Consider the following 25,267-nt stretch of genomic DNA (forward strand, 5'->3'; position numbering starts at 1 on the left):
GGCCTGTTCCTGTGCTGTACATTTCTTTGTTCTTTGTTCTTTGAGATTCACCTGAACCTCGCGAGGCAACGTGATCTGGATCTTGCCCTTGCTGGGTGAGATCCATACATACATATTTAAATGACCCTAATAGCTCATTTAAATATGTCTGCGCCGTATTCTCCCAGGGATTGGGAACTAATGGCCTCCCCAACGAGGCCTGGACCAGGTCCTGTTTATTGAACCAAATGTGGACCAGGCCTAATGGCACCTGGGGGAGTCACCCAGGTCTTTGGAAACCCCAGGTGGTCAGGTACAGGGCACTGCCTTTCCCTCTGCACTCAGGTACCCCGCTACTCCCAGCCTGGCACTTTCATACTGCCAGCCCGGCACTGCCAAGGTGCTCAGGTGGCAGCGCCAGGCTGGCACAGGTACTGTCAGGATTCCCAGGTGCCAGGGTCGCACTGCCGCGCGTCTGGGCCTGAGGGGGCCATGCCTATGAAAGGGGGGGATGGGCGTGTAGGGCATGTACGAAGGGGCCTCATAAAGTTTGGGGGGGTGAAGGGTGGGGGTCCTTAAAGGGAGGGTCCAAGAGGGGGGGTGGGGAGGCCTGAAAGGGAAGGAGACCCTCAGTGACCCATATAGGGTGTCTTCACTTGGGGGTGTGGAGGGTAATGCCGTTGTGTGCTGGGGGGTGGGGGGCCCTCAAGCTCACTTAGAAATGGGATACCCTTTCAAAATGTGCCCCAATCTCTGAGGAGCCGGTCTCACCAGCTATTGCTGCAAAATGTCTAAATGTAGGCTTGAGTGGGGAGAAATTCCCCAAGATACAGAAAAATGACTAAGGATGCCATCTAATTTTTTAAAAAAGTCTGTTCTGGGTGGGAATCAACGGGTGGTCTGCGCCGGGAATGACCCCGCTATCTACTGTCTGTCTGTGTGGGTCACTGTCTGTGCGGAGTCTGCACATCCTCCCCGTGTCTGCGTGGGTTTCCTCCGGGTGCTCCGGTTTCCTCCCACAGTCCAAAGATTAGGTTAGGAGGATTGGCCATTCTAAACTGCCCTTAGTGTCCAAAATTGCCCTTAGTGTTGGGTGTGGTTACTGGGTTCTGGGGATAGGGTGGAGGTGTTGACCTTGGGTAGGGTGCTCTTTCCAAGAGCAGGTGCAGACTCGATGGGCCGAATGGCCTCCTTCTGCACTGTGAATTCTATGATAATCTAAGCGCGGAATGCCTCACCGAGGCTGCACTTAGCCACATATCGAACGAGTGGAGCTCCTCAGTGCAGGAAAAGATCAGGGCACCATTCCCCATCTTTCGACCCCCGAAGCGACCCCCAATGCCCCAATTCACCTGGTGGGGGGTTCCTTGAGCACCCCGCACACCACCACATACTAGCAGGGCATCCCCAGGCCTGATCACTGATGTGGGCAAAATTCCAGCCTGGCACCTTGGTACTGCCAGCCTGGGAGACCCCCCCCCTGCGGACCAGTACTAAACAGCGCCCGCTGGTGTGGCGAGGCTGGGTGGGCATTCCATCCCGCGGCAGCACAGCTCAGTGAGCTTTTAATCTCTTTTAACTTTGCAAGTCTGGGTGCTGCCCATTATGGGCGGGATCCAGTTTGCGACGTCTGGTGAAATCTCGTTAGAGCTCCCGAGGCGTGATAACCATTGGGAATCCCCGGAGAGGCCTCTTACGAGATCTACCGGCCGCATCCCGTCCTGATTCCATCGGGACAAGGCCGGTAAGTCACGGCATAAGCGTGGGTGAATCCAGGTCTTGATCTCACCCAAAAAGCCGGTGGGAAACCCCCCACCAACTCCCCCCAAAATGATACTGAGGAACGTTTTGGTTGAATCGTGCCACTGTATCTCTGTACGTTCTAGCACTTAAGGTGCATATTTAAATGTCTATTTAACTGTGATGAGGGTTTCTGCCTCTTGCACCCTTTCAGGAAATGAGTTTCAGACCCTCACCTCTCTCTCGGTGAAAGAAAAACTCCTTCACTCCCCTCTAATCCTTCTACAAATAACATTGATCGCTTCCCCTGGTTACTAACATCACTGCTAACAGAAACTCCTATCCCCTCTATCGGAGCTCCTCACCATTTTAAACATCTCAATTAAAGCTCCCCTCAGCCTTCCCTGTTCTAAAGAAAATAACCTCGGCCTATCCAATTGTTCCATGTAAAGTTCTCAATTCCTGGCAACATCTTGCAAATCTCTTTTGTATCCTGTCAAATGTGATCACATCCTTTTGTGATGTGGTGATCAGAACTGTATGTAGTACTCTCATTAATCAGACATGATGTTCCCATAACAAATCCATCCTGGCTATCTTTGATTAACCCATATTTCTCAAAATGACGATTTACACAATCTCTATGCATTTTCCATAATTTGTCCCCCAGCAAAGTTTATAAACTTCTCCCTTTTTCAATAATGGTCCAGTCTTCTGGCACCACACCTGTAGCCAGAGAGAATTGAAAAGAATGGTCAGAGCCTTTGTTATTTATCTTCTCTTCGCAGAGTCTGAGATACATTGGGACTGGTGATTTCTTCCCTCACTGTGTTTACCCCATCCTACACTTTCCTTTCCTCCTCTTTAACCACAATGTCTGCTCCCCCTTCTCTTTGATGAAGACAGACACAAAGTATTAATTTGGATAGTCAGAGACTTTTTCCCAGGGTAGAGGGGTCAATTACTAGGGGACATAGGTTTAAGGTGCGAGGGGCAAGGTTTAGAGGAGACGTACGAGGCAAGTTTTTTTACACAGAGGGGAGTGGGTGCCTGGACCTCGCGACCGGAGGAGGTAGTGGAAGCAGGGACGACAGTGACATTTAAGGGGCATCTTGACCAATACATGAATAGGATGGGAATAGAGGGATACGGACCCAGGAAGTGTAGAAGATTGTAGTTTAGTCGGGCAGCATGGCACGGGCTTGGAGGGCCGAAGGGCCTGTTCCTGTGCTGTACATTTCTTTGTTCTTTGTTGTTCAGAACTGTGTCAATGTCCTCTGCGTCCACACAGAGGTTACCTTTCTCCTCTCGAATTGGTCTGACTCTTTCCTGAGTTATTGTCTTGCTCTTTGGCTTTCCCTCGATTTTACTTGTCAATACTTTTTCATGCGTTCTCTTTGCTTTCCTAATTTCCTTTTTAATTTAATTATCGCACATTCTACACTGCTCTAATGTTTTCTGTAGTGATCAGCTCATGGGATCCACAGTTTTTTAAATCAACATCCTGGGGTTACCATTGACCAGCAACTGAACTGCGTCAGTCACATTAATACTGCGGCGACCAGAGCAGGTCAAGGCTGGGAAGTCTGCAGAAAAACTCACCACTTCCTGACTCCCCAAAGCCTGTCCAAGGCACAAATCAACACTTGCCTGCAGTTCCAATGACACGTAAGAAGCTCAACACCATCCAGGGCAAAGCAGCCACTTGATTGGCTCCCCATCCAGCATCTTAAACATTCAAATGGGAACCCCACCACCTGGAGGTTCCCCTCCAAGCCACTCACCACCCTGACTTGGAAATATATCGCTGTTACTTCACTGTCGCTGGGTCAAAATCATCAAACTCCCTCTCTAACGGCACTCTGGGTGTACCTACACCCCATGGACAGCAGTGGTTCAAGGCAACTCACCACCACCTTCTGAAGGGCAATTAGGGATGGGCAGTAAATGCCGGCCTAACCAGCATTTCGGCCCGCTAAATGGCCCACGTCCCATAAAATATTTTTAAAAATGAGACTCCTAACTTTTCATCTCATCCTATCAGCGTTGTTTTATATTTATACCCTTCTATCTCTTTCTCCATCATGTACTTATATATCTTGGCCTTAAATGCATCTCTGTTTTTCACAACTACGCCCTCTGGCAGTCAGTTCCAGTCTCACCCCTTTCTGGTTCAGCAGGTTTCTCTTTCATAGACTTTCATAGAATTTACAGTGCAGAAGGAGGCCATTCGGCCCATCGGGTCTGCACCGGCTCTTAGAAAGAGCACCCTACCCAAGGTCAACACCGCCACGCTATCCCCAGAACCCAGTAACCCCATAACCCAGTAACCCCACCCAACACTAAGGGCAATTTTGGACACTAAGGGCAATTTATCATGGCCAATCCACCTAACCTGCACATCTTTGGACTGTGGGAGGAAACCGGAGCACCCGGAGGAAACCCACGCACACACGGGGAGGATGTGCAGACTCCGCACAGACAGTGACCCAAGCCGGAATCGAACCTGGGACCCTGGAGCTGTGAAGCAATTGTGCTATCCACAAGGCTACCGTGCTGCCCCTTTTGGTTCATTTCATGTCACAGTGGATTTCGACAGACACACAGCCAGCTAAGGTGCAATTGGTGATGAGTGAAGAGCCAGGCCTATTGTTGAGACCTGTTGGACTTACTTGGAGAATACAATGTCAATCCCGACAATTTCTCTGCCTTCCACTTCAGAACGGTGACAGTTACAGCTTCCTCCTCCGCCATCTCTTCTTCAGTCTTGTCCTGTCGTAGAGAGTTAGTAAGATTCCACGCTTGATAATGTATATCCAAAACTCTCATGTTTGTATCTCCACCCACACCAGCTCCGAATATCTAACATCCAATCTCAACCCTTTGGATCCAAGTCCACCAATCCCTCTAATTTAATATTATCATCCTCAGGATTAAATTCCTTCTTGGATTTGAATCCATGCCCTGCTTCTCTGTAACCTCTTTCAACCACCTAATCCAGTCTCTAAACTCTCCCTTCCTCTGTCTCTAACTCTTATCCATCTCCCCAGATGGAGCACATTTTTCATTCAGATTCCAATGCAAAACAGCATCGCCCAACCCAGAAATAACAACGTGCGTTTATAAATACACTCTTAATACTGAAAACACCCCCCATTCACCCCGTCCCACCCCCCATTCACCCCGTCCCACCCCCCCATTCAACCATGTCCCACCCCATTCACCCCCGTCCCACCCCCCATTCACCCCCCTCCCACCCCCCATTCACCCCCGTCCCACCCCCCATTCACCCCGTCCCACCTCCCTCCCACCCCCGTCCCAACCCCATTCACCCCCGTCCCACCCCCCATTCACCCCGTCCCACCTCCCTCCCACCCCCCTTCACCCCCGTCCCACCCCCCATTCACCCCCGTCCCACCCCCCATTCACCCCCGTCCCAACCCCCATTCACCCCTGTCCCAACCCCCATTCACCCCCGTCCCACCCCATTCACCCCCGTCCCACCTCCCATTCACCCCCGTCCCAACCCCCATCCACCCCCCCCAACCCCCATTCACCCCCGTCCCACCCCATTCACCCCCGTCCCACCCCCCATTCACCCCCGTCCCATCCCACCCATTCACCCCCGTCCCAACCCCCATTCACCCCCGTCCCACCCCCCATTCACCCCCGTTGTTTTCCGGGAGCGGGAGTGAGAGAGGGAGCCGGAGTGCAGCGACTGCAGCTTGGGATTCATGTACGTGTTTAAACTTGCCCCCAGGTTCCAGCGGCTTTCATTTCGGGGAGCGGGAGAGGGAGAGGGACCGGAGTGCAGCAAGTGCAGCTTGGGGTTCAGGTACGTGTTTAAACTTGCCCCCAGGTTCCAACGGCCTTCATTTTTCAGAGCGGGATCGAGAGAGGGAGCCCGAGAGCAACGAGTGCATCTTGGGATTCAGATAGGTGTTTAAACTTGCCCCTAGGTTCCAGCGGTCTTCATTTCCGGGAGTGGGACAGAGAGAGAGAGGGAGCCGGAGTGCAGCTTGGGAATCAGGTAGGTGCTTAAGTGTTTGATTTTTACCTCTATTTAAGTTGGGCGGTTGCTAAACCCGAGACACTACACTTGTAGTGTCTCCCACCCTTCCATCTCCTCTAACCTAAGGGGGTGAGTGAATATCAGGTAAGCTCTCTCTTTTCTTTTTCTTTTATCCGCAAGTTATAGCTTCAGATTTTCGGCGTGGCCAGGGGTCTGTCGGGAAGGTAAGTTTACCCTTTAAAAACTTACCTTGCAGGAGAAGCGGCCTTCAGATTTTCTGTGGGAGCAGTGGCCAGGGGTCTGTCGGGAAGGTAAGTAGCTGGGAGAAATTTAACTCTTCGTGGGTTGGTAAGTATTGTGATTGGTAAGTAAAATCCTTATTCCTTTCACTTATTCATTATTTGATATTATATTTGTAATCAGTTAAGGTAAAGTGTAAAAATGGCAGGAGATCCCAGACCCGTGTTATGCTCCTCGTGCTCAATGTGGGAGTTCAGGGACGCGGCCGATGCCCCTGACTCCTTCATGTGCAGGAAGTGTGTCCAGCTGCAGCTCCTGTTAGACCGCATGACGGCTCTGGAGCTGCGGATGGACTCACTTTGGAGCATCCACGATTCTGAGGAGGTCGTGGATAGCACGTTCAGTGAGTTGGTCACACCGCAGATTAAGGTTGGTGAGGGAGACAGGGAATGGGTGACCAAAAGGCAGAGAAAGAGCAGGAAGGCAGTGCAGGTGTCCCCTGTGGTCATCTCCTTCCAAAACAGGTATACCGTTTTGGATACTGTTGGGGGAGATGACTCACCAGGGGAAGGCAGTAGTAGCCAGGTTCATGGCACCGTGGCTGGCTCTGCTGCACAGAAGGGCGGGAAAAAGACTGGCAGGGCTATAGTCATAGGGGATTCAATCGTAAGGGGAGTAGACAGGCATTTCTGTGGTCGAAAACGAGACTCCCGGGTGCATGGGTCAGGGATGTCTCAGATCAGCTGTAGGACATACTGAAGGGGGAGGGTGAACAGCCAGTTGTCATGGTGCATATAGACACCAATGATATAGGTAAAAAACGGGATGAGGACCTACAATCAGAATTTAGGGAGTTAAGAGATAAGTTAAAAAATAGGACCTCAAAGATAGTAATCTCAGGTTTGCTACCAGTGCCACGAGACAGTCAGAGTAGAAATTCAAGAATAGTCAGAATTAATACATGGCTTGAGAGATGGTGCAGGAGGGAGGGATTCAGATTTTTGGGACATTGGAACCGGTTCTGGGGGCGGTGGGACCATTACAAATCGGATGGACTACACCTGGGCAGGACTGGAACCAATGTCCTAGGGGGTGCTTTTGCTAACACTGTTGGGGTGGTTTTAAACTAATGTGGCAGGGGGATGGGAACCAGATTAGGAAGTTGGAGGTCAGTAAAGAGGCAGGAACTAAAGCCAGTAAGGTACTAGATAATAAACTCAATGTGACTCAGGGGAAGAGTAGACAGGGAAGAGATGAAGAATGCAAAGGGACAGGTGGTCTTAGGTGCATTTGTTTCAATGCAAGAAGTGTAGCAGGTAAGGCAGATGAACTTAGGGCTTGGATTAGTACCTGGGAATATGATGTTATTGGTATTATGGAGACTTGGTTGAGGGAAGGGCAAGAATGGCAACTTAATATCCCAGGGTATAGATGCTTCAGGAGGGATAGAGAGGGAGGTAAAAGGGGTGGAGGAGTTGCATTACTGGTCAGAGATGATATCACAGCTATGATTAAGGAGGGCACGATGGAGGATTCGAGCACTGAGGCAATATGGGTAGAGCTAAGAAATAGGAAGGGTGCAGTAACATTGTTGGGACTTTACTACAGGCCTCCCAAAAGCGAGCGTGAAGTAGAGGTACAAATATGTAGACAGATTATAGAAAAATGTAGGAGCAATAGGGTGGTCGTGATGGGAGATTTTAACTTCCCCAACATTATGGCTAATGGTAAAGTTCTTGAAAGTGTGGATGAGCAGAGGGATCTAGGTGTCCATGTACATAGATCCCTGAAAGTTGCCACCCAGGTTGATAGGGTTGTGAAGAAGGCCTATGGAGTGTTGGCCTTTATTGGTAGAGGGATTGAGTTCCGGAGTCGGGAGGTCATGTTGCAGCTGTACAGAACTCTGGTACGGCCGCATTTGGAGTATTGCGTACAGTTCTGGTCACCGCATTATAGGAAGGACGTGGAGGCTTTGGAGCGGGTGCAGAGGAGATTTACCAGGATGTTGCCTGGTATGGGGGGAAAATCTTATGAGGAAAGGCTGATGGACTTGAGGTTGTTTTCGTTGGAGAGAAGAAGGTTAAGAGGAGACTTAATAGAGGCATACAAAATAATCAGGGGGTTGGATAGGGTGGACAGTGAGAGCCTTCTCCCGCGGATGGATATGGCTGGCACGAGGGGACATAACTTTAAACTGAGGGGTAATAGATATAGGACAGAGGTCAGAGGTAGGTTCTTTACGCAAAGAGTAGTGAGGCCGTGGAATGCTCTACCTGCTACAGTGGTGAACTCGCCAACATTGAGGGCATTTAAAAGTTTATTGGATAAACATATGGATGATAATGGCATAGTGTAGGTTGGATGGCTTTTGTTTCGGTGCAACATCGTGGGCCGAAGGGCCTGTACTGCGCTGTATTGTTCTATGTTCTAAGTGACAACGTTAATTGATGAGACAAGGGCTGTAGATGTCAGCTGCGACAACAAATGAACGGACATCGCGCGACAATCACCAGGCAGGAATGTTCCCTTCCAGTCGAGGAACACTTCAGCAGTCAAGGGCATTCAGCATCTGATCTACGGGTAAGCGTTCTCCAAGGCGGCCTTCAGGACCCGCGACAACGCAGAGTCGCCGAGCAGAAGCTTATAGCCAAGTTCCACACACATGAGTGCGGTCTCAACCGGGACCTGGGATTCATGTCACATTACATTCATCCCCCACCATCTGGCCTGCGAAATCCTACCAACTGTCCTGGCTTGACACAATTCACACCTCTTTAACCTGGGGTTACCCCATCTCTGGATCTGTAAAGATTTAATCACCTGCTAATGCTCGCATTCCTAGCATTGTTTGGCATCTTTGAATTTGTCTGTATATATGTTTCTGGAACATAACTCTTCATTCAGCTGAGGAAGGTGCGGCGCTCCGAAAGCTAGTGACATCGAAACAAACCTGTTGGACTTTAACCTGGTGTTGTAAGACTTCTTACTGTGCTCACCCCAGTCCAACGCCGGCATCTCCACATCATGTAATTTTCTTTGTTCTTTGTTCTTTGTCCCACCCCCATTCACCCGCGTCCCAACCCCCAGCTGACCCCCCATTCATCCCCACCCCACACCCCATTCACCCCCGTCCCACCCCACCCCCCATTCACCCCCACCCCACCCCCCATTCACCCCTGTACCACCTCCCATTCACCCCCACCCCACCCCCATTCACCCGCGTCCCAACCCCCATCCCACCCGACCCCCCATTCACCCCCACCCCACCCCCCCATTCACCCACGTCCCACCCCACCCTCCAATCACCCTCACCCCACCCCCCATTCACCCCCACCCCACCCCCCCATTCACCCACGTCCCACCCCACCCTCCAATCACCCTCACCTCACCCCCCATTCACCCCACCCCACCCCCCATTCACCCACGTCCCACCCCACCCCCCATTTACCCCACCCCACCCCCCATTCACCCCACCCCACCCCCATCCCACACCCCATTCACCCCCTCCCCACCTCCCATTCACCCCCTCCCCACCTCCCATTCACCCCGTCCCACCCCACCCCCATTCACACCGTCCCACCCCCCATTCACCCCCGTCCCACCCCCCATTCACCCCTGTCCCACCCCCCATTCACCCCGTCTCACCCCAACCCCCATTCACCCCCGTTCCACCACACCCCCCATTCACCCCCACCCCACCCCTATTCACCCCCCATTCACCCCCGTCCCACCCCCCATTCACCCCCATCCCAACCCCCATTCACTCCCGTCCCACCCCCCATTCACCCGCATCCCACCCCAACCCTCCATTCACCCCTGTCCCACCCCCCATTCACCCCACCCCCCATTCTGCCACGTCCCACCCCACCCCCCATTCACCCCCCCCCCAACCCCCCATTCCCCCCCCGTCCCAACCCCCATTCACCCCCACCCCCCATTCACCCCCTGGCCCACTCAGGGCTGTGGTTATGACAGCGGGTCTGTACATTGCGGGTGGGGTGGGGTGGGGTGGTCTTTGTTGTCAGACACTCGCTGCTTTATTTTGTGGAAAGCAGAGTTGATTTTGCTGACCTGTCTTAAACATTAGTAGCCTTTTGAGGGAGTAGGCCGCTGGTGGATGATCTGTGAGGTGGATAGCCATGGTCAGTTTGGGAAATGGTATGGGCGGGGTGGGGGGGGGGGGGATGGTCACACAGCCTTTCTTGGCCTCAGTCCAGAATTTGAAGGCCTCTGCTTCAGATCTCCCAGTCACATCATCATGAAGCAATTGCAGGATTATGAGGAAGTTTCTTTGATATCTTTGGAGCTCAAACCGGAGCCTCGCGGAAGAGGCTCTTACTCATGTATTGCGAAATGTTCTTGCAGATTGTTACAAGTTTCCCTTTGGGGACGTGACAGTGGTTAGTGCTGCTGCCTCACCGTACCAGGGACCCGGATTCAATTGTAGAGTTTGTACATTCTCTCTGTGTCTGCGAGGGTTTCCTCCAGGTGCTCCAGTCCAAAGATGTGCAGGTTAGGTGGGGTTACTGGGATAGGGTGGGGGAGTGGGCTTAGATAGGGTACTCTTTCAGAGGGTCAATACAGACTCGATTGGCCGAATGGCCTCCTTCTGCACCGTAGGGATTCTATTCTCTGATTCTATAAAGATTTAGTTCACTGATGCATGACTACGAAGACTTCTTCAGACCGACCAAACTGTGTACAGCACAACATCTTTCACTGGGCAAAGGCGGGTCCTTTGTTGTCAGTGAATAAGGTAGAGTTCTGCATGGGTTCACTGGACAAAGGCAGGGTTCTGTAGGTAGAGAGCAGTGAAATAGCAATGTGTCTGGAGGGCTGAGATGGGAGAGTTGAAGGGTGAAATGTGAACTACATTGATTCTCACATGCCTGAAACTCTTCTCATCGCAGTTTTCACCGAATAATCACCCCTACAGCCCTTATGAGGGTGTTCATGCAACATGCGAGAAACACAGTGAGCAACACTGCAAACAAATGCATGTTGCACTGGCCTTCATCAAAATACAAGGTTCTGCTGCGATGGAGGGCAGTGTGGCTGAGCTGGAAGTGATTCCCTTCAAATTCTTTCCAATGCTCACACCACGAACCTTGCACAGATAAGCCACAATTAGTGAAGATACATACTGATTCAGTTCATACCCCACATCACAATCAAATATTTATACTCCATTGTGTGGATCTACAGTTGTTCTAATGCTCTCGAACTCTGGGAGTTTCCATCACCTCTGAGTGGGTCTTTTCTAGACTAATTGATAGATATTGATCACTATTGTGACATTACAGGAAATGTACAGATGACAAAGGGTTAATGTCATGTCATAATTAATCACTAGATGGAGCTAGATGCAGAACTATATCAAGCAGTGACTCACAGATTTCTGGGAGAGAGCTCGAGAGGCGAGCTAGAGAGAGCAGTGATAGAGAGTTCACTACAGTTAAAGGCAGAATGTTGAGACCAGTGTAGTTGAGTGTAGATTATAGATTAGATTATGAAACCAAAAGAAAATGCTGGAAAATCTCAGCAGATCTGGCAGCATCTGTAGAGAGAGAAAAGAGCTGACGTTTTGAGTCCAGATCACCCTTTGTCAAAGCTTAGATTAGATTATTGTTTACTATAGGAGTATTAATTAATTAGTGTAAATAAATGTTAGCTTTGTTTATGAGCTGAGCTTGTGTGGTCTTTGTGAACACGACAACATCCATCCTGAGAACAAGAATCACAAAGGACACAACTGTGATGAACCAACACTCCATTCTCCTGGTACCATGTGACAAGCAGGATGAACGACCCCGAGTGAAATGGACCCTGGAATTTTCTCATCATGGAATTCCTGTAATTCCATTGGCTCAACGACAAGACCAGAATAAGGAAGAGGATCAACCAGTGACTCGGAGCCAGTTAACTGCTGTGTAGATTGGCCCAGTGTGGCTGCAGAAGAGCACAGAATTGGTGGTCAGGTGTTTACCAGTATCTGTGACATTATCCTTGCACTCAGAATCTGTCATCAACAGCGAGAGGAAAAATTAAAAACCATCACCCAAAGGGACAAGTTAAACTTCATCATAATGCTGCTGGCGTCACTCAGTTTTTGCCAGCCCCTCACTCAGAGTTGACTTTACACCATGGACTGGTTTTATATTCGAGGTGGACAGGAATGAGAGAGAAGGGTAAAGGGGAGGGGATTGAGGATAATGCTACAATTTTAAATAGGATATGTTGGATGGTGCTAAGATTGAATCAATTTGGCTTGATGTTGAGGAACTTGGGCAGGAGTTTTTTTGAGTTAATGGAGCTTCAATCAGAGAGAAGGTAGATAAAAAAAACTGGTTGGCAAATTTCAAAGGCATGTCGCAAAAATATTAGGAGAGTTTACTGATCCTAATTTAGAATGTGAAAAACTTACGGTAGAATTCTCCATTCCTGAGACTAAGGCCGGGATTCTCCGACCCCCCGCTGGGTTGGAGAATCCCCGGGGGGAGGTGTGAATCCCACTCCGCTGCCCTATTCTCCGGCGCCGTTTTTCGGGGGCCGGCGGGATTCCCGCCAAGCCAGACAGCGGGCCACCCCGGCGATTCTCCGGGCGCCGATGGGCCGAGTGGCCGTCCAGTCCCGCCGGCGTGAATTACTCACATCATCACATCACGCACGGCGGGACCTGCAGGTAAGTGTGCGGGGGTGGTCCTGGGCGGGGGGGGGGGGGGGGGGGGGGGGGGGGGGGGGGGGCGGGGCGGGGGCCTGGCCTGCGATCAGGGCCTACCGATCCTGCGAGCGGGCTGTTTCTGTGGACGCCTTTTTTCCTCCGCGCCAGGCCCCTGTAGGGCTCCGCCATATTGCCCGGGGGCCGGCGCGGAGAAGAGAACCACCACGCAGGTGCGGAAATACGCCGGCGGGTCTGTGCATGCGCGTGATCACGCTGGCCATTCCGCGCATGCGCGAGATCACGCTGGCCATTCCGCGCATGCGCGAGATCACGCTGGCCATTCCGCGCATGTGTGAACTCGCACCGGCCCTTTGGCGCCGGCTGGAGCGGCGGCAACCACTTTGGCGTTAGCCTGGCCCCCGGAAATTTGGAGAATTTCTCACTTTAGGGGGCTGTTGACGCCGGAGTGGTTGACGCCTATTTTCCCGCCGGCGTGGGGACTTAGTTCCCAGAAGGGAGAATCCCGTCCTAGGTGTTGACGCCGGGGCAGGATTCGTGGAGTTCCACAACAGCAAAACTGACACTGCACCTGGACCCATTCAGCGACCGTTAAGGGTCTAGCACTGGCGCTACATGGATCACAATCGATTCCAATGAGAAACGGTGCCGTATTCGCTGCCAGTGTACCCAGGTGGCAGCTAGGGGCCTCAGATCCCCTTGGATCTGTTCATTCACCCCACAATGTGGCGGCTGGAATATCGCGCCCTAAGTGTGGGCTAAACCGGCAAGAAACTCCCCAGGGTCCAGAAAAGTGACTAAATGTCATTGGATAGCGGTGGGGAATTCACCAGCAGAGCCGGCGGGAAACTCCCTGCAAAACCCGCCACAAATTAACACAGAGACTTTGGGGGAGAACCACGCACTTTATAAATCACTGCTTAGATCCCCGCTAGTGTTTGCACTGAGTGCTGAATTTGGTGCATTTGAGTGCGATAGTGAGAGTTTGGTGACCGAGGGAGTATAAGGCTTCATTTCTATCTAAAGTTTAGTCTTTCTTTTATTTAGTTAATTAACTTAAAAGTTGCTGTTTGGTTTAGAAGAAGGTGAATTTTCAATCAGCTTTAAACAGGCTTCTACTTGTAGGCACTTGCAGCTGGAGCTTGTTAATTAGTTAATTGGATTAGGCCAGTTTTCAGAGGCTAGATTCACAGTATAAAAGTGATCCCCTACAGTGCAGACTTTGTTTGCACTTAGTGCTGAATTTGGTGCATTTTGAGTGCTATAGTAAGAGTTTGGTGACCGAGGGAGTTAGGTGAGGAGGGAATAAGGTGCTCCTTTCATTTTGTTTCCGACATTTCCGCAAAGAGTGCGAAGAGAGCCAGGAGTTTACAGAAAGTGTAGCTGACTGGGAGCAGAGTCGGAGGGCGGAGATCTAGTTAGTCCACACGGCAGCTATATTCTGTAAGGTAAGAGGGGATGGAGGCTAGGCCAGTTACATGCTCCTCCTGTAGGATGTGGGTGGTGAGGGATACCACCAGTGTCCCCACTGACTATACCTGCGGGAAGTGCACCCAACTTCAGCTCCTCAAAGACCGTGTTAGGGAACTGGAGCTGAAGCTGGATGAACTTCGGATCATCCGGGAGGCAGAGGGGGTGATTGAGAAGAGTTACAGGGAGGTAACCACACCCAAGGTACAGGACAAGAATAGCTGGGTTACAGTGAGGGGGAAAAAAACAAACAGGCAGACAGTGCAGGGATCCCTCGTGGCCGTTCCCCTTCAAAACAAGTATACCGTTTTGGATGCTGTTGGGGGGGATGACCTACCGGGGGAAGGCCCTAGCGGCCAGGTCTCTGGCACTGAGTCTGGCTCTGGGGCTCAGAAGGGAAGGGGGGAGAATAGAAAAGCAATAGTTGTAGGAGATTCAATGGTTAGGGGAATAGATAGGAGATTCTGTGGTCGCGAGCGAGACTCCCGGAAGGTATGTTGCCTCCCGGGTGCCAGGGCCAGGGATGTCTCGGATCATGTCTTCAGGATCCTTAAGGGGGAGGGTGAGCAGCCAGAAGTCGTGGTGCACATTGGTACCAACGACATAGGTAGGAAAAGGGGTGTGGAGGTAATAAACAAGTTTAGGGAGTTTGGCTGGAAGTTAAAAGCCAGGACAGACAGAGTTGTCATCTCTGGTTTGTTGCCGGTGCCACGTGATAGCGAGGCTAGGAATAGGGAGAGAGTGCAGTTGAACACGTGGCTGCAGGAATGGTGTAGGAGGGAGGGCTTCAGGTATTTGGATAATTGGAGCGCATTCTGGGGAAGGTGGGACCTGTACAAGCAGGACGGGTTGCATCTGAACCAGAGGGGCACCAATATCCTGGGAGGGAGGTTTTCTAGTACTCTTCGGGAGGGTTTAAACTAATTTGGCAGGGGAATGGGAACCGGATTTGTAGTCCAGCAACTAAGGTAGCCGATATTCAGGACGCCAAAGCGTGTAGTGAGGCAGTGGGGAAGGGAACACTGACAAAGGAGAGTACTTGCAGGCACGGAGATGGGTTGAAGTGTGTATATTTCAACGCAAGAAGCATCAGGAATAAGGTGGGAGAACTTAAGGCATGGATCTGTACTTGGGACTACGATGTGGTGGCCATCACGGAAACTTGGATAGAAGAGGGGCAGAAATGGTTGTTGGAGGTCCCTGGTTATAGATGTTTCAATAAGATTAGGGAGGGTGGTAAAAGAGGTGGGGGGGGGGGTGGCATTATTAATTAGAGATAGTATAACAGCTGCAGAAAGGCAGTTTGAGGAGTATTACCCTATTGAGGTAGTATGGGTTGAAGTCAGAAATAGGAAAGGAGCAGTCACCTTGTTAGGAGTTTTCTATAGGCCCCCCAATAGTAGCAGAGGTGTGGAGGAACAGATTGGGAAACAGATTTTGGAAAGGTGCAGAAGTCATAGGGTAGTAGTCATGGGCGACTTTAACTTCCCAAATATTGAGTGGAAACTCTTTAGATCAAATAGTTTGGATGGGGTGGTGTTTGTGCAGTGTGTCCAGGAAGCTTTTCTAACATAGTATGTAGATTGTCCGACCAGAGGAGGGGCAATATTGGATTTAGTACTGGGTAATGAACCAGGGCAAGTGATAGATTTGTTAGTGGGGGAGCATTTTGGAGATAGTGACCACAATTCTGTGACTTTCACTTTAGTAATGGAGAGGGATAGGTACGTGCAACAGGGCAAGGTTTACAATTGGGGGAAGGGTAAATACGATGTTGTCAGACAAGAATTGAAGTGCATACGTTGGGAACACAGGCTGGCAGGGAAGGACACAAGTGAAATGTGGAACTTGTTCAAGGAACAGGTGCTACGTGTCCTTGATATGTATGTCCCTGTCAGGCAGGGAAGAGATGGTCGAGTGAGGGAACCATGGTTGACAAGAGAGGTTGAATGTCTTGTTAAGAGGAAAAAGGTGACTTATGTAAGGCTGAGGAAACAAGGTTCAGACAGGGCATTGGAGGGATACAAGATAGCTAGGAGGGAACTGAAGAAAGGGATTAGGAGAGCTAAGAGAGGGCATGAACAATCTTTGGCGGGTAGGATCAAGGAAAACCCCAAGGCCTTTTACACATATGTGAGAAATATGAGAATGACTAGAGCGAGGGTAGGCCCGATCAAGGACAGTAGCGGGAGATTGTGTATTGAGTCTGAAGAGATAGGAGAGGTCTTGAACGAGTACTTTTCTTCTGTATTTACAAATGAGAGGGGCGATATTGTTGGAGAGGACAGTGTGAAACAGATTGGTAAGCTCGAGGAAATACTTGTTAGGAAGGAAGATGTGTTGGGCATTTTAAAAAACTTGAGGGTAGACAAGTCCCCCGGGCCTGACGGGATATATCCAAGGATTCTATGGGAAGCAAGAGATGAAATTGCAGAGCCGTTGGCAATGATCTTTTCGTCCTCACTGTCAACAGGGGTGGTACCAGGGGATTGGAGAGTGGCGAATGTCGTGCCCCTGTTCAAAAAAGGAACTAGGGATAACCCTGGGAATTACAGGCCAGTTAGTCTTACTTCGGTGGTAGGCAAAGTAATGGAAAGGGTACTGAAGGATAGGATTTCTGAGCATCTGGAAAGACACTGCTTGATTAGGGATAGTCAGCACGGATTTGTGAGGGGTAGGTCTTGCCTTACAAGTCTTATTGAATTCTTTGAGGATGTGACCAAGCATGTGGATGAAGGTAAAGCAGTGGATGTAGTGTACATGGATTTTAGTAAGGCATTTGATAAAGTTCCCCATGGTAGGCTTATGCAGAAAGTAAGGAGGCATGGGATAGTGGGAAATTTGGCCAGTTGGATAACGAACTGGCTAACCGATAGAAGTCAGAGAGTGGTGGTGGATGGCAAATATTCAGCCTGGATCCCAGTTACCAGTGGCGTACCGCAGGGATCAGTTCTGGGTCCTCTGCTGTTTGTGATTTTCATTAATGACTTGGATGAGGGAGTTGAAGGGTGGTTCAGTAAATTTTCAGACGATACGAAGATTGGTGGAGTTGTGGATAGTAAGGAGGGCTGTTGTCGGCTGCAAAGAGACATAGATAGGATGCAGAGCTGGGCTGAGAAGTGGCAGATGGAGTTTAACCCTGAAAAGTGTGAGGTTGTCCATTTTGGAAGGACAAATATGAATGCGGAATACAGGGTTAACGGTAGAGTTCTTGGCAATGTGGAGGAGCAGAGAGATCTTGGGGTCTATGTTCATACATCTTTGAAAGTTGCCACTCAAGTGGATAGAGCTGTGAAGAAGGCCTATGGTGTGCTCGCGTTCATTAACAGAGGGATTGAATTTAAGAGCCGTGAGGTGATGATGCAGCTGTACAAAACTTTGGTAAGGCCACATTTGGAGTACTGTGTACAGTTCTGGTCGCCTCATTTTAGGAAGGATGTGGAAGCTCTGGAAAAGGTGCAAAGAAGATTTACCAGGATGTTGCCTGGAATGGAGAGTAGGTCTTACGAGGAAAGGTTGAGGGTGCTAGGCCTTTTCTCATTAGAGCGGAGAAGGATGAGGGGCGACTTGATAGAGGTTTATAAGATGATCAGGGGAATAGATAGAGTAGACAGTCAGAGACTTTTTCCCCAGGTGGAACACACCATTACAAGGGGTCATAAATTTAAGGTGAAAGGTGGAAGATATAGGAGGGATATCAGAGGTAGGTTCTTTACCCAGAGAGTTGTGGGGGAAAAAGTTGTACTGTGTTGTACAAGTACAGTACAGAGTTGTACTGCCTGTGGAAGTAGTTGAGTCGGAAACATTAGGGACCTTCAAGCAACTATTGGATAGGTACATGGATTACGGTAAAATGATATAGTGTAGATTTATTTGTTCTTAAGGGCAGCACGGTAGCATTGTGGATAGCACAATTGCTTCACAGCTCCAGGGTCCCAGGTTCGATTCCGGCTTGGGTCACTGTCTGTGCGGAGTCTGCACGGCCTCCCCGTGTCTGCGTGGGTTTCCTCCGGGTGCTCCGGTTTCCTCCCACAGTCCAAAGATGTGCGGGTTAGGTGAATTGGCCAATGATAAATTGCCCTTAATGTCCAATTTGCCCTTGGTGTTGGGTGGAGGTGTTGAGTTTGGGTAGGGTGCTCTTTCCAAGAGCCGGTGCAGACTCAGGGGGCCGAATGGCCTCCTTCTGCACTGTAAATTCAATGATCATCTATGATTAATCTCGGACAAAGGTTTGGCACAGCATCGTGGGCCGAAGGGCCTGTTCTGTGCTGTATTTTCGATGTTCTAGTGTATTGTGGAAAATTCTGAGCATCACAATTGAGGAAAGATGTAAAAGCCTGAGAAAAGCTACGGGGAGAGTTTATCAGGATGTTCCCAGGAATGAGGGACTTCTGATACAGGAAAGAATGGAAAAATTAGAACTGTTCTCATTGGAATTGTCTCAATGATCAAGAGCCAGCTGATGATGCAAGTTTTCAATTTGAAAAAGATGAGAATAAATCGGGGAAAACTCTTCGCTCTGGCAGTGAATCAATAACCGGAGATAAATCGGGGAAAACTCTTCGCTCTGGCAGTGAATCAATAACCGGAGATAAATCGGGGAAAACTCTTCGCTCTGGCAGTGAATCAATAACCTGAGATAAATCGGGGAAAACTCTTCGCTCTGGCAGTGAATCAATAACCGGAGATAAATCGGGGAAAACTCTTCGCTCTGGCAGTGAATCAAAAACCGGAGATAAATCGGGGAAAACTCTTCGCTCTGGCAGTGAATCAATAACCGGAGTATAAATCGGGGAAAACTCTTCGCTCTGGCAGTGAATCAATAACCGGAGAATAAATAGGGAGACATTAGATCGAAAATCATTGGAAAAATCGGAGAAGAGAGAATTTTTCACTCAGAGATTTGTCAGGATTGGAATAGTTGGGCTGAAAATGTGGGAGGAGCTGATTCCGTCAATAATTTTAAAAGGCATTTGAGAATGAGGTGTCAGGATTCTGGACACAGAGCAGGGATGTGGGACTCTTTCAGAGAAGCTCAGACCTGATGGACAGAATGGATACACTCTGTGTTGTAAGTTTCAACGATTCCATGAATTTCCGAATGCTTTTTCTAACACAGCCCTGGACACACTTAATACACTCCAACTCCTTCCCCTGGCTCACATTCAGGCTCAAGCCACTGAGGTCTCCCAGCCATACTCACCTTTTCCAAGCAATTCTGTCAGCTACCTGTCTCTCATGGGATTTACCTGTTCCGTCTGAATATATTCACCTTGCTGCTCACAACCAAAGTCAAAGATGTATTTCCCTGGACCTGTAGGCTGCAAAATGAAGGAAAAAAAAGTCTTAGCGGAACACTGAACAATTGAGGGTTCACTATAGTATTCACAGTACGAAGTCTTACAACACCAGGTTAAAGTCCAACAGGTTTGTTTCGATGTCACTAGCTTTCGGAGCGCTGCTCCTTCCTCAGGTGAATGAAGAGGTCTGTTCCAGAAACACATATATAGACAAATTCAAAGATGCCAAACAATGCTTGGAATGCGAGCATTAGCAGGTGATTAAATCTTTACAGATCCAGAGATGGGGTAACCCCAGGTTAAAGAGGTGTGAATTGTACCAAGCCAGGACAGTTGGTAGGATTTTGCAGGCCAGATGGTGGGGGATGAATGTAATGCGACATGAATCCCAGGTCCCGGTTGAGGCCGCACTCATGTGTGCGGAACTTGGCTATAAGTTTCTGCTCGGCGATTCTGCGTTGTCGCGGGTCCTGAAGGCCGCCTTGGAGAACGCTTACCCGGAGATCAGAGGCTGAATGCCCTTGACTGCTGAAGTGTTCCCCGACTGGAAGGGAGCATTCCTGCCTGGTGATTGTTGCGCGATGTCCGTTCATGCGTTGTCGCAGCGTCTGCATGGTCTCGCCAATGTACCACGCTTCGGGACATCCTTTCCTGCAGCGTATGAGGTAGACAACGTTGGCCGAGTCGCACGAGTATGTACCGCGTACCTGGTGGGTGGTGTTCTCACGTGTAATAGTGGTATCCATGTCGATGATCTGGCATGTCTTGCAGAGATTGCCATGACAGGGTTGTGTGGTGTCGTGGTCACTGTTCTGAAGACTGGGTAGTTTGCTGCAAACAATGGTCCGTTTGAGGTTGCGCGGTTATTTGAAGGCAAGTAGTGGGGGTGTGGGGATGACCTTGGCAAGATGTTCATCGTCATCAATGACGTGTTGAAGGCTGTGAAGAAGATGACGTAGTTTCTCCGCTCCGGGGAAGTACTGGACGACGAAGGGTATTCTGTCGGTTGTGTCCCATGTTTGTCTTCTGAGGAGGTCGGTCCGGTTTTTCGCTGTGGCGCGTTGGAACTGTCGATCGATGAGTCGAGTGCCATATCCCGTTCGTACGAGGGCATCTTTCAACGTCTGTAGATGTCTGTTACGCTCCTCCTCGTCTGAGCAGATCCTGTGTTATATCGATGTTATACACCAGATACATCGATGACATTTTTTTCCTTTGGACCCACGGCGAAGAATCACTGAAACGACTACACGATGACATTAATAAGTTCCATCCAACCATCAGACTCACCATGGACTACTCTCCAAAATCAGTTGCACTCTTGGACACACTCGTCTCCATCAAGGACGGTCACCTCAGCACTTCGCTTTACCGCAAACCTACGGATAACCTCATGATGCTCCACTTCTCCAGCTTCCACCCTAAACACATTAAAGAAGCCATCCCCTATGGACAAGCGCTCCGTATACACAGGATCTGCTCAGACGAGGAGGAGCGTAACAGACATCTACAGACGTTGAAAAATGCCCTCGTACGAACGGGATATGGCACTCGACTCATCGATCGACAGTTCCAACGCGCCACAGCGAAAAACCGGACCGACCTCCTCAGAAGACAAACATGGCACATAACCGACAGAATACCCTTCGTCGTCCAGTAGTTTCCCCGGAGCGGAGAAACTACGTCATCTTCTTCACAGCCTTCAACACGTCATTGATGACGATGAACATCTTGCCAAGGTCATCCCCACACCCCCACTACTTGCCTTCAAACAACCGCGCAACCTCAAACGAACCATTGTTTGCAGCAAACTACCCAGTCTTCAGAACAGTGACCACGACACCACACAACCCTGTCATGGCAATCTCTGCAAGACGTGCCAGGTCATCGACATGGATACCACTATTACACGTGAGAACACCACCCACCAGGTACGCGGTACATACTCGTGCGACTCGGCCAACGTTGTCTACCTCATACGCTGCAGGAAAGGATGTCCCGAAGCGTGGTACATTGGCGAGACCATGCAGACGCTGCGACAACGAATGAACGGACATCGCGCAACAATCACCAGGCAGGAATGTTCCCTTCCAGTCGGGGAACACTTCAGCAGTCAAGGGCATTCAGCCTCTGATCTCCGGGTAAGCGTTCTCCAAGGCGGCCTTCAGGACCCGCGACAACGCAGAATCGCCGAGCAGAAACTTATAGCCAAGTTCCGCACACATGAGTGCGGCCTCAACCGGGACCTGGGATTCATGTCGCATTACATTCATCCCCCACCATCTGGCCTGCAAAATCCTACCAACTGTCCTGGCTTGGTACAATTCACACCACTTTAACCTGGGGTTACCCCATCTCTGGATCTGTAAAGATTTAATCACCTGCTAATGCTCGCATTCCTAGCATTGTATGGCATCTTTGAATTTGTCTATATATGTGTTTCTGGAACATACCTCTTCATTCACCTGAGGAAGGAGCAGCGCTCCGAAAGCTAGTGACATCGAAACAAACCTGTTGGACTTTAACCTGGTGTTGTAAGACTTCGTACTGTGCGCACCCCAGTCCAACGCCGGCATCTCCACATTATAGTATTCACCATACCCCCTGACCTCTCCTCTCTGTACGGAACATTCTGGACTCAGTAAAGGACTCAACTTCATCCCTTTACACCCTTACCTTAATGAATGTCGGGCTTGGCACAATGCTGAACTCTTCTTTCATTGCCTCTGCCTCCGCGCCCACTTCTCTGGGCAGGAGGAGCAGCCCCCCCCGTTCAATAGATCCTTCCATCTGCCTCCAGTACTCTTCCTTTACCTGACCCCACCTTTTGTCTCTTTACCTGCTCTTGATCTCCTCATTGTAAGGGTACAGTATTAGGGTCATTGTACACTGTATAGTGTAAGGGTCATTGTACACTGTATAGTGTAAGGGTCATTGTACACTGTATAGTGTAAGGGTCATTTTACACTGTATTGTGTAAGGGTCAGTGTACACTGCATAGTGTAAGGGTCATTGTACACTGTATAGTGTAAGGTTCATTGTACACTGTACAGTGTAAGGGTCATTGTACACTGTACAGTGTAAGGGTCATTTTACACTGTATTGTGCAAGGGTCATTGTAAACTTTATAGCGTAAGGGTCATTGTACACTGTATAGTGTAAGGGTCATTGTACACTGTACAGTCTAAGGGTCATTGTACACTGTAAAGTGTAAGGGTCATTGTACACTGTATAGTGTAAGGGTCATTTTACACTGTATTGTGTAAGGGTCAGTGTACACTGCATAGTGTAAGGGTCATTGTACACTGTATAGTGTAAGGTTCATTGTACACTGTACAGTGTAAGGGTCATTGTACACTGTACAGTGTAAGGGTCATTTTACACTGTATTGTGCAAGGGTCATTGTAAACTTTATAGTGTAAGGGTCATTGTACACTGTATAGTGTAAGGGTCATTGTACACTGTACAGTCTAAGGGTCATTGTACACTGTAAAGTGTAAGGGTCATTTTACACTGTATTGTGCAAGGGTCATTGTAAACTTTATAGTGTAAGGGTCATTGTACAGTGTAAAGTGTAAGGGTCATTGTACACTGGAAAGTGTAAGGGTCATTTTACACTGTATTGTGCAAGGGTCATTGTAAACTTTATAGTGTAAGGGTCATTGTACAGTGTATAGTGTAAGGTTCATTGTACACTGTACAGTCTAAGGGTCATTGTACACTGTATAGTGTAAGGGTCATTTTACACTGTATTGTGCAAGGGTCATTGTAAACCTTATAGTGTAAGGGTCATTGTACACTGTACAGTGTAAGGGTCAGTGTACACTGTATAGTGTAAGGGTCATTGTACACTGTATAGTGTAAGGGTCATTTTACACTGTATTGTGCAAGGGTCATTGTAAACCTTATAGTGTAAGGGTCATTGTACACTGTACAGTGTAAGGGTCAGTGTACACTGTATAGTGTGAGGGTCAGTGTACACTGTATAGTGTAAGGGTCATTGTACAGTGTATAGTGTAAGGTTCATTGTACACTGTATAGTGTAAGGGTCAGTGTACACTGCATAGTGTAAGGGTCATTGTACACTGTACAGTGTAAGGGTCATTGTACACTGTACAGTCTAAGGGTCATTGTACACTGTATAGTGTAAGGGTCATTTTACACTGTATTGTGCAAGGGTCATTGTAAACCTTATAGTGTAAGGGTCATTGTACACTGTACAGTGTAAGGGTCAGTGTACACTGTATAGTGTGAGGGTCAGTGTACACTGCATAGTGTAAGGGTCATTGTACACTGTACAGTGTAAGGGTCATTGTACACTGTACAGTGTAAGGGTCATTGTACACTGTACAGTGTAAGGGTCATTGTACACTGTACTGTGTAAGGGTCATTGTACACTGTACAGTGTAAGGGTCAGTGTACACTGTATAGTGTGAGGGTCATTGTACACTGTATAGTGTGAGGGTCAGTGTACACTGCATAGTGTAAGGGTCATTGTACACTGTACTGTGTAAGGGTTATTGTACACTGTACAGTGTAAGGGTCATTGTACGCTGTATAGTGTAAGGGTAAGTGCACACTGTATAGTGTATAGTGTGAGGGGCAGTGTTAGGGCCAGTGTACACTCTCCAATGTAAGGGTCAGTGTACACTATATAGTGTAAGGGTCAGTGTGAGGTTCAGTGGGAGGTTCAGTGTGAGGGTCAGTGTGAGGGTCAGTGTAAGGGTCAGTGTGCACTGTATGGTGTATAGTGTGAGGATCTGTGTAAAGGTCAGTGTAAGGGTCAGTGTGAGGGTCAATGTGAGGGTCAGTGTGAGGGTCAGTGTAAGGGTAAGTGTGCACTCTTTGGTGTATAGTGTTAGAGTCAATGTGAGGGTCAGTGTAAGGGTCAGTGTGCACTGTATGGTGTATAGTGTGAGGGTCAGTGTGAGTGTCAGTGTGAGGGTCAGTGTAAGGGTCAATGTACACTGTATAGTGTAAGAGTTAGTGTGAGGGTCAGTGTGAGGGTCAATGTAAAGGTCAGTGTGAGGGTCAGTGTGAGGGTTAATGTGAGGGTCAGTGTGAGGGTCAGTGTAAGGGTAAGTGTGCACTGTTTGGTGTATAGTGTGAGGGTCAGTGTAAGGGTCAGTGTGCACTGTATGGTGTATAGTGTGAGGGTCAATGTGAGGGTCAGTGTAATGGTCAGTGTGCACTGAAAAGTGTAAGGGTCAGTGTTCACTGTATAGTGTAAGGGTCAGTGCACACTATATAGTGTAAGGGTCAGTGTGCACTGTATAGTGTCTAGTGTAAGGGTCAGTGTACACTGTATATTGTAAGGGTCAGCATGCACTCTATAGTGTATAGTGTAAGGGTCAGTGTACACTGTATAGTGCATAGTGTGAGGGGCAGTGTAAGGGTCAGTGCACACCTATATAGAGTAAGGGTCAGTGTGCACTGTATAGTGTAAGGGTCAGTGTACACTGTATTGTGTATAGTGTGAGGGTCAGTGTACACTGTCTAGTGTAAGGGCCAGTGTACCCTGTATACTGTAAGGGTCAGTGTTCACTGTATAGTGTAAGGGCCAGAGTTCACTGTACCCTGTATAGTGTAAGGGTCAGTGTTCACTGTGTAGTGTAAGGGCCAGTATACACTGTATAGTGTAAGGGTTAGTGTTCACTGTATAGTGCATAGTGTGAGGGGCAGTGTAAGAGTCTGTGTACACTGTATAGTGTAAGGGTCAGTGTGCACTCTATAGTGTATAGTGTAAGGGTCAGAGTACACTGTATAGTGTATAGTGAGGGTCAGTGTACACTGTATAGTGTAAGGGTCACTGTACAGTGTATAGTGTAAGGGTCAGTGTACACTGTA

At 49.2% G+C, this 25,267-nt stretch overlaps 1 protein-coding gene across 3 annotated transcripts in view; it reads right to left on the minus strand.

The window, feature by feature from the left end:
- The window catches only part of rsph1 (radial spoke head component 1), a 276,830-nt gene that overhangs the window by 872 nt on the left and 250,691 nt on the right, over nucleotides 1–25,267 (minus strand). For all 3 annotated transcript variants that reach the window (XM_072513039.1, XM_072513038.1, XM_072513040.1), the window contains 2 exons: nucleotides 19,370–19,441; nucleotides 4,392–4,491 (listed from right to left, as the gene is read on the minus strand). In XM_072513039.1, coding sequence (XP_072369140.1) covers nucleotides 4,392–4,491; nucleotides 19,370–19,441 — 172 coding nt within the window. The remainder of the gene's footprint in view (nucleotides 1–4,391; nucleotides 4,492–19,369; nucleotides 19,442–25,267) is intronic.

The sequence above is a fragment of the Scyliorhinus torazame genome, chromosome 8 (assembly GCF_047496885.1).
Source record: "Scyliorhinus torazame isolate Kashiwa2021f chromosome 8, sScyTor2.1, whole genome shotgun sequence".
Classification (NCBI taxonomy): domain Eukaryota; kingdom Metazoa; phylum Chordata; class Chondrichthyes; order Carcharhiniformes; family Scyliorhinidae; genus Scyliorhinus; species Scyliorhinus torazame.